The 14,715-nt window shown below is 35.0% G+C and overlaps 2 protein-coding genes across 2 annotated transcripts; both read right to left on the bottom strand.

Annotated features, from left to right (window-relative positions):
- Positions 1–3,522: 3,522 nt before the first annotated feature.
- LOC114746001 (zinc finger CCCH domain-containing protein 31-like) lies at positions 3,523–8,697 on the bottom strand. The gene is given in 4 exon segments (XM_028934179.1): positions 3,523–3,924; positions 3,927–4,548; positions 6,655–6,715; positions 8,410–8,697. Coding segments are annotated over 4 exon segments (876 nt in total). The 5' UTR covers positions 8,483–8,697; the 3' UTR covers positions 3,523–3,804.
- A 1,851-nt stretch (positions 8,698–10,548) lies between these two features.
- On the bottom strand, positions 10,549–13,550 carry LOC114745998 (non-structural maintenance of chromosomes element 4 homolog A-like). The gene is made up of 7 exons (XM_028934172.1): positions 13,325–13,550; positions 12,958–13,038; positions 12,441–12,693; positions 12,257–12,347; positions 11,691–11,907; positions 11,487–11,578; positions 10,549–10,780 (listed from the first exon to the last, which is right to left on the bottom strand). Exons 1-7 carry the CDS (start codon positions 13,464–13,466, stop codon positions 10,715–10,717), a joined length of 942 nt encoding a protein of 313 aa, XP_028790005.1. The 5' UTR covers positions 13,467–13,550; the 3' UTR covers positions 10,549–10,714.
- Positions 13,551–14,715: the final 1,165 nt, after the last annotated feature.

Genomic DNA, 14,715 nt, shown 5'->3' with positions numbered 1-14,715 from the left:
CCGGAAAAAAAAAGACAAAGTATCATAATGACAGTACCCTTTCGTTATGATTGGAGGCAAAAGACTCATCAAGGTTCACACCAATAAAAATATATTGAAATCAAATAATTTGGCAAAAAGCATATTTTTCAAATTTTCTATTAAAAAATCTAAATAATAATTTTAAAAAAGAAAAAAAAAAATATATTATCTGGAATCATCGGTAAGGGCATGTTGGAGATAAACAGTCATCCCCAAAATCTGTGTGTGTGGACGGATGGTTAGAGTTTGGAAAATAAAGAAGGTGACGGGTGGCCTCCCCCAATCACTTTCCCTCTTTTCTTTTTCCTCTCCTCTCGATTGTTGTCTTCTATCCTTATTAAAGTAAATAAAAAAGTTTTTTCCCCTTAATTTTCTTTTATTCCATCTAAACCAGGAGTGGATGAAATAAAATTACTTTTTACCCCCTCGCATCTTAGGCAGATTAATCCCCAGAACGGATGGTGATCCTGGGATATTCTTTTTTTTTTTTTTTAACCGTCAAACTCCAAGCATCTCACAAGAAGGGAAAAGACGTGTTTAATTTATTCATATATTTTATTAATGCAGACAAAAATAAAAGGGAGGGAAGAAAGTAGAGCCTGCTTGGGGACAATAGTACAAGACTGTGGCCCTTGGGCATCACGGGGAATCGCATAGCAGCCACAAAAAGAGTTAAAAAAAAAAAAAAAAAGATCTCATTCCACTCACTAAGTTATGTCCATTCATTCTGATTTTTTTTTTCTCGTTTTAAATTTATGTCAATACGCGCGACTTCATCTTTGTGAGAGAGCACATGATGGTTTTATTTTTAAGTAATTTGGATAATGACTTCTGCCTAAAATACTGTGGGCTGGGGTGCGAGGAATGATCATCTTAATTGTGAAATTTAGTTGGTTTATAAAGTATTTAAATAGAAACCAAATCATAATTGTAAAAGAAATTTACGGTGTATAAAATAAATATATGAATGATTTTATTTTGATTTGTTAAAAAATACTTTTTAAAAGTAATTTATAGTTTGCCAAACACTTTTTTAATTTAAGACGGAAGTGAAAAAGACAGGAAAGTGATTCCATCTGGATCTCATTGGCTTATTCCCTTAAACTCAGAGCATATGCTCAGTATCATCGTCAGCCTACCCCGGCCAACTCAGAATTTATTTATTTATTTAGGCCAACTTGGAATTGTTTTATTGTGTTCTAACTTAATTGTAATACTATCTCTAATCCTAAGTATAGAAATTAGGTGAGGAGTTCATTTTAATCTATTAGATCTTTTCAGAAGATCTCCATTAATTATACACGTTAAAAGAGCTCCCAATTAAAAAGTAGTTTAAATACAAATGATCAAAGAGAGTATTTTAAGAAAACAAAGATACGTTTATATCTACTATAAATAATCAACTGAACTAATTTATTTTAATATTTATTAATTAGTTATCCAAATACGAAGGGGTACTATGTCATACGTGGACGGTGAGGTTAGGGGCAAAACAAAGAGTGGCATTCCAAAGATAAAAAACGATTGACTTCTGTAAAAAATTCTACAAAGGGGGAAAAGAGAGAGAGTGCAGCACAAAACGCCAGATATCACAATAACAAGAAGACCACACAACCATGACCTTACCTTATAACTTATCTTGCTTCTCAATTCTTTATATACCATTCTTTTCTAAATTACTGTGAACTGAGCCTAATGCACTTATATAGATGGAAAACTCTTCCGAATTGCAGCCAGATCTTGTTGCGGCTCAACCGAGTCACATATTCGTCATTTGCACTCTTCACTACACTCAACCAAAAACCACAATAGTAAATATTCACCAGTATAAGTGTGCACACTTAAGTCATATTTAGTACGAAACATTAAAAATGACAGACATAAACTAGGATTGCAATTGAGAAAAATTATTAAACAAATATTTAGCATGAGTAATTATTTGTTATATAGGATTAGGCAAACCCACGGAGGTAAGATTGGAAAATACCACCTCATCCTATGGTGGTATTCTTCAATCTCATATATATAGATTTGTCCAATCCACTTTTTTAATAGGTTTTCTTAATCTCAGTATTAATCTCTACCCTCATTTTTAATGTTTTGTACCAAACGGGATCTTAGTGTCTGACAGTATTTCGAAAAGAATTATTTCTAATACGAGGATATGGATGCTTAGGACCAAAAAAACATGCTATTAAATATGATATCAGCGATTTTTTATAAGTATTCGCAAATGATTGACCACTCTCTGCATGACGTACGAATCCATGACTTAGGCCCTGTTTGGATGTCCCTCCAAACCATGGTTTGGGAAAGAAACCAGCCAAACAGGGGCAGAAAATGTGAAACCATGGTTTGGGGTCAAACCATGGTTTTAAACCCCAAAACCATGGTTTCGGCAGAAGTGGTTTGAAGTTGCTTCTGGCTCAAATTTTCTAGACATTGGTGTGGACCCAACAGCATATGACAAAGCAACCCCCATAATTGATGCCTCACTCTTCATTCCACACTCGGTTCTTCACTATTTAATCTTACAATTATAAATATATACACACATTAATATTTATTAGTTATATTATCTTATATATTATTAATTATGTTAGTAAAATTTTTTATTAACAATTTTATTTCTTCAAATCAAAATATATTATAAAATCCATCCCTTATATAATTATAATATTAATTTATGCTCCTTTTTAGTAATTTGCACATATAAAAAGTGTTCTGGTAACAACTATCCAACACTTTCACTTCTCAGAATCACTTTTTCATAAAATCTTTCTCTAGAATCTATTTTTCAGAAGCTATTCTCCAAATCATAGTTTGGTTTTATCCAAACACACCCTTATATGAACATGCTTTCATGCTTGTGTGTTTGCCCTTGGAAGAGAGTGAAAAGCCATTTGATAGGCCCACACCATACCCACTGTGGCCGGCTCTAAATGCAAATTCGATCAATCCGCTGGGGCCAACCACTTGCTCGTCATCCCCCGATCATAAATGATGCTACCTCCCTCAAGATATTGGAGGATTTGAAATATCAAAACAAATTTATGGATTCTGTTCTTTCTTATCAGACCTTGCACAGAAAATAAATGCTTTTTAACCTGTGTAGCCGTCGGCGATCTCGCCTGATGCATGCCAAGCTTATTTTTTATTTTTTCAAGCCACGGATGCAGATGATAGACATTTTATTTTTTCAAGTTGATGATACAAGATGTTCGTTGGCCATCTAATTATCAACGTTACCAAAAAGACGACCAAGCTACAAAGCCCACCAAAATACCGCGGCGACCTCCTAAATCAATAAAATGAACCATGATTCTTGTCGTCTTGTAACCATTCACACCCTGTCCAAGTGTATTCTTTCTTTTCCCTCTCCGTTCACATCAATCACACCAAGTGAGACCAATGCCGATGTATGACTGATATGGCCAAAATGATATGGAGATATTATTTTGACTACTAATAATTCTAATATGAAGCCAACGATCTAACAGATTAGAATCGAAAAACACGTCACCCAAAAAGAAAAAAGGGAGCTCCGTACAGGAAACAGTACCAGTCATTAGAAATCTCGGGACAACAACCTCTAGCCAATTCAGCAAACCTAAGGAGAACATCTACATATTCAATCGAAATCTAAGATTGAGAAAGCCATGCCAGCCTTGAAAAGAAAACAAGAACGAAACTCCGACAATAGAATTTGTCAGTAACAGTTGCAGCGCACAACAAAAATACAACCCTGGCTACGAAAGGGCAAGACAAATGCACCTACCCAGTTCATACTACTGTTTTACGCAGTTCAGTAGCCCCATGTGCAAAGTGACATCTTTCTCCGAAAGTACAAGATCCTTTGGCGAAGTTCTCACACAACTTGGTCTTATAATTGCTTCCAGGGGGGCTGGCGCACCAGGAACACCAGGGATTTTAGGCGGCGCAGACATTGAGATGGTTGCAAGCAACTCTTTCACCATGTTACTAGCTTCCTTAATTTGTTCAAACGTTCCCTCAAGTTCAATGTTTCTAAGATTCGGATCTGACTCATGATCCCGAATTGATAGTTTTGCTCCTGTTTGCCGACAGATCTGCTTGGAGTTTACACCACCCTTCCCAATGATTGCTCCAGCTAAGGATGCTTCTACACTGATCTTGGCAGTGGCATTGGCACCAAAACTAGCCACAGGACCAGGTGGAGGCTCCATTCGACTGGGAGCAATACGGCCTGCAATGGGTCCCACAGCACGATGATCTTCTACTGAAGCGATAGGCTTGCCAAGTTCCCATTCACCATGTGCAAAATGACACTTATCACCAAATTTGCAGCCTTCTGCAGAATTGTATTTATTGCATATGCGAGTTTTGACAGCAGGATTGGAGCCATTATGTACCAGCGGTGGGGCTGCAACATTTCTAGAAGCAGCAGGAGTAACAGGGGCTAAATTCATCATCTGAGCAACAGCGTTATAGCCACCAGGAACATAGTGCAAGAAGTGGCAACCCTCCCCAAAAGGGCAGCCAGCAGTGCTGCAACGAAGAGAGAATTAAACAATCAGATCATGGCAATAATTACAGCATATAAATCTTAGTCTAACCCCTTCCCTGCAGAGTGAGGTAAAGGTGTTAACTCATTTTCAAATTCCTCAAGTCATCGTATAAGAATCAAGTTTGAAAAAAATATAAACCATCTGGCAAATCCTAAAGGAACGGAATAAAACTTCAGAGATACAAATAATAGGTGTTCTGCTATATAGTCAAATAGATACACCATAAGCATACAATACGCTCGCACCAAGTTCCAATCCAGGGCCTGTGACTCCATACATGGGTGACACAGATAAACAGTAAAATCAAACTCCAAAATAAGGACACATAAACGGAAACAATTCACCAAGCACACGAAAGGGAGATAGTTATAGGTCATAGAGGACATGTTTATCTACACTTAAGAGGCCAGAAGCAAAGATTTGATACAGCCAAATCTTTTTTCTTTTTTTTTTAAATCAACATGAAAAGGCTTATTTCTCTTTTCTTGATCTCAAGCATTAATCAACTGCCGGTTTCAGCACTATACTGTGCAAGACCAAAATTTTCAACAAATTGTGCTTCATAATTACCATAAAACCAATAAAAAGTTCAAATACTTAGGCTTTGCTCTAGATACCACAGACCTGGTTCTGATGAAACCAAACCACCATTGCCTTTCACTCCAAAAGGAAACTCAGAAGTAACGATTAGACTAAATATTCAACTAAGGCTACATTGTTTGGACAATGATACCACTTTTACCATCACTTAGATAGTGCACTCTTCCCTCTAAACCACCTAATTAATCCAAACCCAAACTTTAACGGGCAACAATCAAAAGATTCTACTTATACAGCCCATTCAAAAGTTATCTAATTCCATTAGCCTTGCATGCAAAGGTATATATGATGAGTACATTTGTCCAGCTTAGCTTCTCAAAGAGACGAGTTCAAGGGTGCAGTTAGAAATTTTCTCTAAACTATAATGCTACAATTGTAGCAGCAAATGCTGAACAAATACTCAGGAAAACAGTCACATTCATCAGCAGCAAAGGATCCGACACTCTCAACTGAAATCCAGGGGAAGAAATTCCAACATCATTGTAAAACCCAGAAAGACATCACGGACCTCAAGTATCATATTGTGATTCAAGAGGCTAAAATTTATTAACAACTAAGAATCGGCCGGCAAAACTATAAAATAGAATGCAGGCAGCTTAAGTAGCTCACAATTATGCAACAGAGTGCATGCAAGCACAAAATCACAACTTCCTACATAGGTTAACATTTTCAATCAATATATACACCTAACTATATCACCTACAGTGAAGATTAAAACAATGCTAGAACTGAATGTGCAATTAAACTGATAATGCTATAAAGTTGTTGCCATAGCAGGAGAAAATAATCACGACTGTCACAATAAGTGCAACGATTTCATAGATACAACGATGGCAAAAAATAACAAAGAGCATTGCGTTTCAATACACACCTAATTCCTAGATAAAAGTCTGATGCAATCAGAAAGAAGATTAGGATACAATACATCTAGTTAAGGTTGAATATGAGAAAGGGCGTATGTCTCTTCAATTCTAAAGAGATCGTGCGGAGCACCACAATACAAAAATCCAGATGTATTTCATGTTGATATCATACCTGTTCCAACTGATCAAAGTTCATTGTATTAACTTATTACTGGCTCACCAAGTTAAATGTGGTTCATAAGCCGTAGAATCCACTAAGAGCTGAGTATTAGCATTAAATAGTGCTTAATTGCGTGGGACACATTAATACTATAAAGCTGTAAGGCAAACATGAAGAGGGCAATTATCAATTTATATTCACATAGAGGTGAGCGCTCAACACCAACTGTCCAACATAGGTGTATATTATCTTTTCCGTACTCCATAAAAAACAATATTCTGTTATGACTTGATTAGAGCAGACAACAGTATGTACCTGTATAAAAACCTCCAATAATCAGGTTAATTTGCAGAGTTTTATAACAGTTGCACATTTAATTATTAAATTAACTTATAACATTCTTTTGGGAAAAAAATAAAACTGTACACTTCAAATATTTATTTAGATAAGAATAGATTAGAACCTGAAAAACTTGGTACAAGGCTTCGATTTGCTTCCTACACCAGTTGATAAGGACTCCAATTCTGTTGCAAAACATTAATTACTTTTTCTCAGTTAATATTCTCTTGCTTATTGACTTAGAACATTTTATATGAAAATTGTTAACGCTTCAAATGATATGTTATTTTCAGGTAGGCAAAAGTCCATCTTAGGTCCCTAAAGCTTCACACAAGTTTTGAATTAGTTCAACAAATTTATTTTGGTTCAATGTGATATTTTTCCCTGGCCCAATAGTTTCCCTAACGGAAGTATCTGATACGGCTCATGAACATCAACATATCAAGTTGAACGCAGATGCAGACTAGTACAGAATGCTCCAACTCATCATTTTTTTTTTCCTTTCTCCAAATAAAAACTCCCAACATTGCATTTTAGAGTTTAAGCAATTTCTCCAATCCCTAAACCCAAATGCTGCAGGACAACTTGTTACAGCTTGACCTTATGTACTCAGTCTGGCATTAAGGTGGTGTTCCACATCGCTGCAAAAGAAACTCAGATCTAACCTGGATTATGAAGAATATGGTATAAAATCAAGAAGGAAACACTAGACGTCTTATATCCAAGCAAAAGGGTTATGGTATATAAGCATTATGGGAGCTATCTCGTGCTGTCTACTAATAGTTGAGTCAAACACCGACAAATTGAAGCAATCTCGAGCATTGATGGTAGATGTGGAATGACTGCAGCGCTAAATTGGACATCACTCGGATCTTGTAGGTAAATTTAATTGTTGTCTTGAAGCATCAGCAACATCTTTGGCTATTCATTTAGTTGGTTTAACCTATTAAGGATTGAGTACCAGAGTGGGAGAGGTTGTTTAGCCCTAAAGTACACCGATTCAGGGATTGTATTGAGATGAATAGAAAACTGTCAGTTGGATATAAGCTGGCACAACTTGCACTCGTCAACTTATCCGATATGTATGTGCGTGAAGTCGAAGCATAATTTAACTTTGAAGGTGACATTGAACCAGAATAAAGTTATCAGACTAAATTAAAACTTCAGTTGAGCTTTAGAGACTAGAAATGGACTCTTGCCCTTTTTGAGTCATCATGAAAGGAGAACATGTTTAAAGTTAATCATTTTCATTTTAGCTGACAAATGAAGGCAGTGTTTTTAGCAATCACGGATATTGCAAATTGTGGCTATCACAAAAGTGAAAGGCAGTAAATCTTCCAATAAAAATTGGTTTCTTTCCTATCCTGAACACAGACGGTCTTCCCATTAGTTGATGGACCAATTCAAAACAACTTTACTTACAACTACAGGTATGCTTGCGCAAGTGGAAAACATTACCAATGCAAGGGTAAACCTAGCAGGGAATATTACGAATGAAAAAGTGGACTTGGGGAAAAAAAAATTCAGGAATAAGACTGAAAATAATACATTCTTTGCAAATTTTCAGCAAGGATTTAATTTCCAAATAAGCTTGGACGGACGAGACTCTAATTTTAAAGTCCAAAGATTTTTAATTTACGCGAGAATCAAAGGGTAGCTGAAGAATAATTTCAGATGCAGCTTACCAACAGGGGAAGGGTACTAAAAAAATCCAGCTCGGATAGGGCAAATAATCACCAAAGAAAAGCCACTAAACAATAAAGCAGAAATAAAGATGCTTCTAAAATATGAAAATCCAAATACGCGAGACGGAGCTAGAATAACTCTGGAACATGTTAAATATGTGAGCAGAAAAGGATGGAAACTAAGAAAAGCAAACCTTGCTTGGTCTTCTTGAGGCCACCGTTAACGTTGATGCCAGCCTCCGGCCTCCCCCTCTTACGAATATCCATTTTAAGAAAGCAATGGATCAAGATCCGAATAAAAATAACCTCAACCGACAAGCACACAGACAGCAGATGAAAATATCGCTGGAATACAGAAAGATCAAGAGGATAGCAGTAGCAGAGAGGGATAAGCTGGGAAACCCTAGCCCTAGAAGAGGGTTTCGAAAGAGCAGGGCGCTGAGCTGCTCTGGGATGTGGGGGCTTCGAAAGGAAGGGCAGGGCTCGTCGGAGAGGATATTATTAATAATAAAATCGGCCTATTATTTATTTATTTACTATTTTAGTGACCCAATAAATAATTGACATTAGGGTTTTCAGTTTTTACTCCACTGTTGGGAATTACAGGGGTTTGCCACCGCACCGACTTCAAGTGAGGAGGGACTAGGGAGGGCGAGCCTTTTTTTTTTCCCTTTTTTTTTCATTTTATTAACAGCCATTAAGGTTGCTTCGACGTCACGACTCGCGACTCACGGACTCTGTGATGGAGCCGTTAACTTTTGCTGACGTGTGTGCAAATCTAGCCCTACAAAAGAAAAACACTAATTTCACGGCCAAGGGAAGTGTGTGAGGTTAGGATTATTTTACCGTCCCTCTTCCATTTGTATCCTATTGTGGATTAGGATTATTATACCGTCCCTCTTCCCAAAAAATTATAAGCCTAATTTATAATAAAAAATATCAAAATTTAAGATTACTGTTCATATATTACTTTTGATTCTTAATATAAAAACTCATTTAATTTTTATTTTCATCCTAAATATAAGACCTCAATTCATTGTATCTCTCATATTTATCTATTTTTTCTCAAGATAATCATTGTAATAATAATAATTCTAGTTAATACACTTGATTAGTAAAGATATTTTAGGAAAAACAACACATATCTATTACAAATAATCAATTTAACTAGTTTTTTTTAATTTACTCAAATTAGTTATCTAGTTTTTATATTAAGGATTAAAGATGGTGGAAGCTTTTTTGTGGCAACTAAAAATTTGCGCAGCTGGGAACGAAATCCAGGGCATTGCACAGGACCGTTCCAACACTAATCAGGGAGATGTTTGAGCTTTTAAAGAGCAAGATGCATGATCGTGTAAAAAAGAATAATACTATTTAAAAACATTATTATTGAATATAACTAATTCATAGTAATGACAAGTGTCAATATTTAGTAATAAACAATCAGCCATTGATAGCATAAATTTTAAGACTTTGAAAACAATAATAAAATAATAAAAAGAACGAGTGCATTTCCTGCATTTGTATTATGGGCACGCATGTGTCAAAATATATACTCAAAAGTTAGTTAATAGATTATATTTGATATTAAATATAAAACATCAATTCACCATATTTTTTAATGCTCATTATTGTTTTCTAAACTAATTTACTAAACTTTATAAATTAATATAAAATTTAATATTATATATAGATATTTTAGGTAGATCATTCTATTATAATTAATTTATATGATTTTTTTAATCAAATTAAATTAATTAAATAAATTTTATATTGAAAATACAATAGAGAATATTAAAAAGTAACTTAACAATAAAGTATGTATTTGGTCATTTAACTTTATATAAAGTTTTAATTAGGTTCCTTAACTTTAAAAAGTATACATTTGATCATTTAATTCTAAAATTGTTAGACTAAATTATGATTTTTTGTAACATTTATAGTTGTTTCGATGATTAAATTTAATATGTTAAGTTGTTAGCATTTAAAAATGTTTTATCAACATTTAAGGTCTTAATGTCACCATTTTTTTAACAATTTCATAATTAAAAAAACTAAATATATACTTTTTAAAATTAAAGGATAAAATTAAACCTTACTTTGGCCATGTGGTGCTACCAAATCACGGGCGCGCTAAGCAACAAAAGAACTTGTTGAAGAGAAGGCTTTATATTGAGCTACCTTTATTTTTCGGCCAACTATATCGAACTACTGGACCATATTTATAACTTCTAACACACGTACATGATGGTGAATGGTGCGGATATACATAATGCATTCCCAACAAAGGGTGGCTATTAGTGAGGACAGTGCAAAACTAAAACAAAATAGAAACCAAGATGTAAAAATCTGTGGACAGCACACGTTCACCAGCATCACCGATGCCTTGGCCTCCATTATCAGTTTTCCATTGCCAATTTGCTAAAAGTCAAACTGGCGAGTCAAGCAACACTTGGCCATCTGTTAATAATAACATCCAGAGCTGCTGCCGCCGTCGAATCAGATGATGGTTGTCTTCCTGTGCGGCATCATCTCCTCACCAATCCCAACAGTGCGGGTCATCAGCTGGGAATTTCACACAAGACATTAAAGAAGACATTAAGCAAGAAAGAATTTGGAGGTTCATATAAATTCGTTCGGCAAAAACTTATGATAAGATAAAATGTACATTAACAGGAATTAAATTGTGTCCTTCTTTGCACAGATGGCTTCCGTTAGGAAGATCACATATAATTATATTACGATGAAGAAAGATACATACTGAAAACGAAACTCAGAAGTACAGCTAGCAACATGATGGCTTCGTGACAACTTAGAAACCCATATGATCATTTATATTCTAGTGCGAAACATGTAATGCATGTAGAAAAACTCGAGCTTCTAGGATGAGCCAGATATTCCTGCTCTGTCATTTTCTTCTGCCTGCCTAGCAAATCATTTGCTGTAAGCAGAGCCACATGATTGCTAAGGCCAATATACAATGATCCCACAATTAGGAGGTGTTTGGTAGTAAAAAGACGTCACTTAGCAGTATCAGTCCTTCACTATTATTAACCATTTTATATGCAGAAACCAAAGAACATGTATAAATTGTAAGTTCAATTTTTCCTTCTATTTCATTCTCCATATTCAACAGTCCTTTTAATAGTCAATGAAAGAAAATAAAGCAGCAAATTTAATACCCCTAAACAGCTGGCAAAATTAAAAATACCTCTAATTAAACACAAAAGAAAAGCAGTGAAATTATTTACATACAGCTGCTTCAGAATACCTTCCAATCTTTAAAGTCAAATCGGAAGACGAAGTGGCTGTGAGCAACTTCCCCGGAAAGAACTTCTGTTGCAGCAGGAGCGTTTCTTGGTGCTGGCATAAAGCAGGTGCATGAAGAAAAGTTATAGATAATATCATTTAAGAGACAAATAGGTAGACGGCAGCGAGTGAGAATAGTACTGTAAGAATTTTTGAAGTTACTTACAAACTAGTTGCCATCCATTCTCATTCATTTTTATCTCGGCCCTTCCATCTTTGACTAAAAACGAAAGAGCAAATAAATTCTCCACTGTCTGGGCAAAAGAGTTCCTATTCAATACCAAATTTTCAAGTTTGACAACTCTGTTTTCCCTCAAGATATTAAACATGGTTGACATGTTTTCATCCGTATCAACTATCCTTTCCGTTGAACAACCATCAAGCTGCAAAAAAGTACAGTTACATCGGGAAACTGAGATAATTAAGAACCGATAACATAAGGATGACTAGTTTTGTATCCTAAAAAGTAAAGACTGTAAAGAAAGCGAGATGCATGTACGTGTTAAAATTCTTGAATGATTTATTTCCATAGTAACTTCGGACACGATGCACCACACCTTTATTATGTTCCAACTATAATAAAATGGGTTATAAACGGGCAGAAGATTAGTAGGAAGATTACAGCACTGGAACTAAAGACAACAATCTGTACATGAAAGAAAGGTCTAACAAAAATCTAAATCTCTTCCAGCCAATTTCTGTCTGGCAAAAACTGCAGACTATATGTTTTACCTCTTCTGGCCGAGCAATTTGAGTTGATCTCATTCGCTTTCTTCGATTAACTGTCTTTCTCTGATTTATTTCAGTATCCATGGGGCCAATCCTGAAGAAGAAAAAATCGAAATGAATATATAAAGGAACGTAACAATATGACAACAAATAACAGGACAGAGAACCCTTAATGTATTAACATTACATGGTGCTGCACCCAGTAACTCCTTTGAAAACACCTGATACAGCAACTCCAAGATCCCTCCATCGTATTGAGTTCCTGCAGTCCTGAGCGCTAGCATTTGATTCACATCGTTCTCCAAATTCGTTCAGGATATGCAAGACAAAGTCTGAAGGAGTTAATCCATCATTGACGTGAGCTTTCACAGACGATACCAAGCACTCGGTGATGTCCAGAAGTGCTTTTGCATCAGCCACTTGTTCTCTGGGTTTTCTAACTGAAAGCAGGGAGAACAGGCAAAAGAACAAAAAATAAAATCTCATATAGCTTGCATCATGAAACAAAATAGGCAGCAACCATATACACCGGCATTTGACACCAACAAAGGAAACAATTTCATATGGACTCAAAGGTCATCGAATGTTTATTTGTTATCACAAAGTCATTTGATTCTGTTATTTTGAAAATATCCAAAACAACTAGGACTGTCATCCAACATCATGAAATGCGGTCGATATCCAAATAAAGGAAAATTTTATACCTCGTTGATGTAAGCTCTCCACATCTCCAAAGATCAAATCAAACTTATCAGTGTTAGGGCTTGTTATGTCTTCCCTTTCATCTGCAAAATAGCAGGCTGCTATTCAGTAGTTGGTGCCGAGAAACAGGAGTCAACAAACACGCGGAATCTGGATTTTTAAAGTAGGTTTAGTAAATCACTCAATCAAGCCTGGCCATTGCGATAACTTAAAAAAATAGCAACGGCAAGTCGGCCAAAAGAATCACAGGGAATTGGAAATTAAATTGTGCGTTCGAGACTTGGGGCCCAAGGAACGGTGTGAAATCCTAAACCAAACATGGAGTATGCGGCGAATACGAAGAGAGAGAGGTAAACATAAATAAGTTACCGTGAATAAAGTTCTTCACGGACTGGTAGCGAGAACGAAGATCTCTACGTTCTTCGTTGCTTTCAGAAGCAGAGGCGGGGGTAACGGCCGCTTCAAAACCAGCCTTGCTAGCGCTCAATTCATATTTCACTGACCTGGCCATGATTGTGTGATCCCTCCCTCGGTTTTCCTCGGATTTCAGACGTGATTCAGGGCACTTCGGAATTTCGGGTTGCAGGCAAGAGCAGCGAAGCAAAGCCTGAGAGACTAGAACATAAAGACGAAGATCAAAAGCCGTTTCCATATACTCAGACACGCAGTCCCACGCACGTGAAAGACACTTGTGCTCCTATTTATCTTTCTTAGAAAGATCGTAAAATTTTTCATTATAAGTGCTGACCTTATATTTTATTATATCACAAAGAAACGCATGTAAGAAAAATAATTGCAGAAAAATTTGTTAGAATTTTTTTGTTTGCAATAATTTTGATATTTTATATTATTAAACTTATAAAAAGTTAGATTATTTATAGATTATTTATAAATCACATACTTTTTAGAGTTTCATCTGACTTCCCTTTATTTTTTTAAAAAACATCATAATCAATTCAAGTAATTTTTTTTCACATTTCATGAAATTAAATTCCTTTCACATACTTACCTTATACTCTAATTTTTTTTCTTAAATATTTTAACATAGTATGAGTGTTGAAGAAGTGGGTACAATTTTTTTTCTTCAAAGAATGAATTATAGCCTCATTTGTTTGTTTTTTTTTATATGGGGGAGAGGGGGGCCTTTAATCAAATCTAAATATCTGATGGTTTATATAAAACTCCGTCAAATACCATGGAAAATACACATTCCTTCTTTTGAGTACACTCCCATTTGTAATTATAAGATTCTCTCAAACAATTTGTAAAATTATATTAAAAAAAATTGTAAGTTGATTATCAGGAGTTTTTGCCGCCTGATTATCAGGAGTTAGTATATAATGTGTGACGTTTTTGTCAAAAGCAATCCCGCAGTTTAATGATTAAAATTTAATGTGAAGAGGTAAAAATATTTTAATAAATAATAGTATTCTGAGAAAGAAAAATTTAAAGAAAAATTCTCAAAAAATTACTGTTGAATTTCAAAACTTTAAATCAGCATTGATTATTATATTTGGAAAAAAAATGATTACACTCGAAAAACAAATAACAACATATTTTTATAGTAATTTCTGATTTAAAATTTTAAAATTCAATAATTATTTTTTTGGATTTTTCCAAAATTTAATGCAGAGGATATAAGAAAATGAGACATGATGTTTAAAACCTAACCAAAATAGTTATGTGAATTTTATATTTAGAGGTGAATGGAGTAACTCGAATGATATTATATTAATGTATATTCACAAATAAACATAATT

Source organism: Neltuma alba, unplaced genomic scaffold (genome assembly GCF_004799145.2).
Source record: "Neltuma alba isolate B1F8T4 unplaced genomic scaffold, ASM479914v2 tig00004863_pilon, whole genome shotgun sequence".
Lineage (NCBI taxonomy): Eukaryota > Viridiplantae > Streptophyta > Magnoliopsida > Fabales > Fabaceae > Neltuma > Neltuma alba.
This window is presented reverse-complemented; position numbering and strand designations above follow the sequence as displayed.

What these genes read in the sequence shown, in the direction of transcription:
- LOC114745998 (XM_028934172.1), bottom strand. Translation starts at nt 13,466, where the DNA reads ATGGCCAGGTCAGTGAAATATGAATTGAGCGCTAGCAAGGCTGGTTTT. An exon ending in GGAGAGCTTACATCAACGAG is followed by an intron (nt 12,694 to 12,957) that starts GTATAAAATTTT and finishes CCCTGCTTTCAG; the next exon opens with TTAGAAAACCCAGAGAACAA. An exon ending in TTGACTTTAAAGATTGGAAG is followed by an intron (nt 10,781 to 11,486) that starts GTATTCTGAAGC and finishes TGAAATTCCCAG; the next exon opens with CTGATGACCCGCACTGTTGG.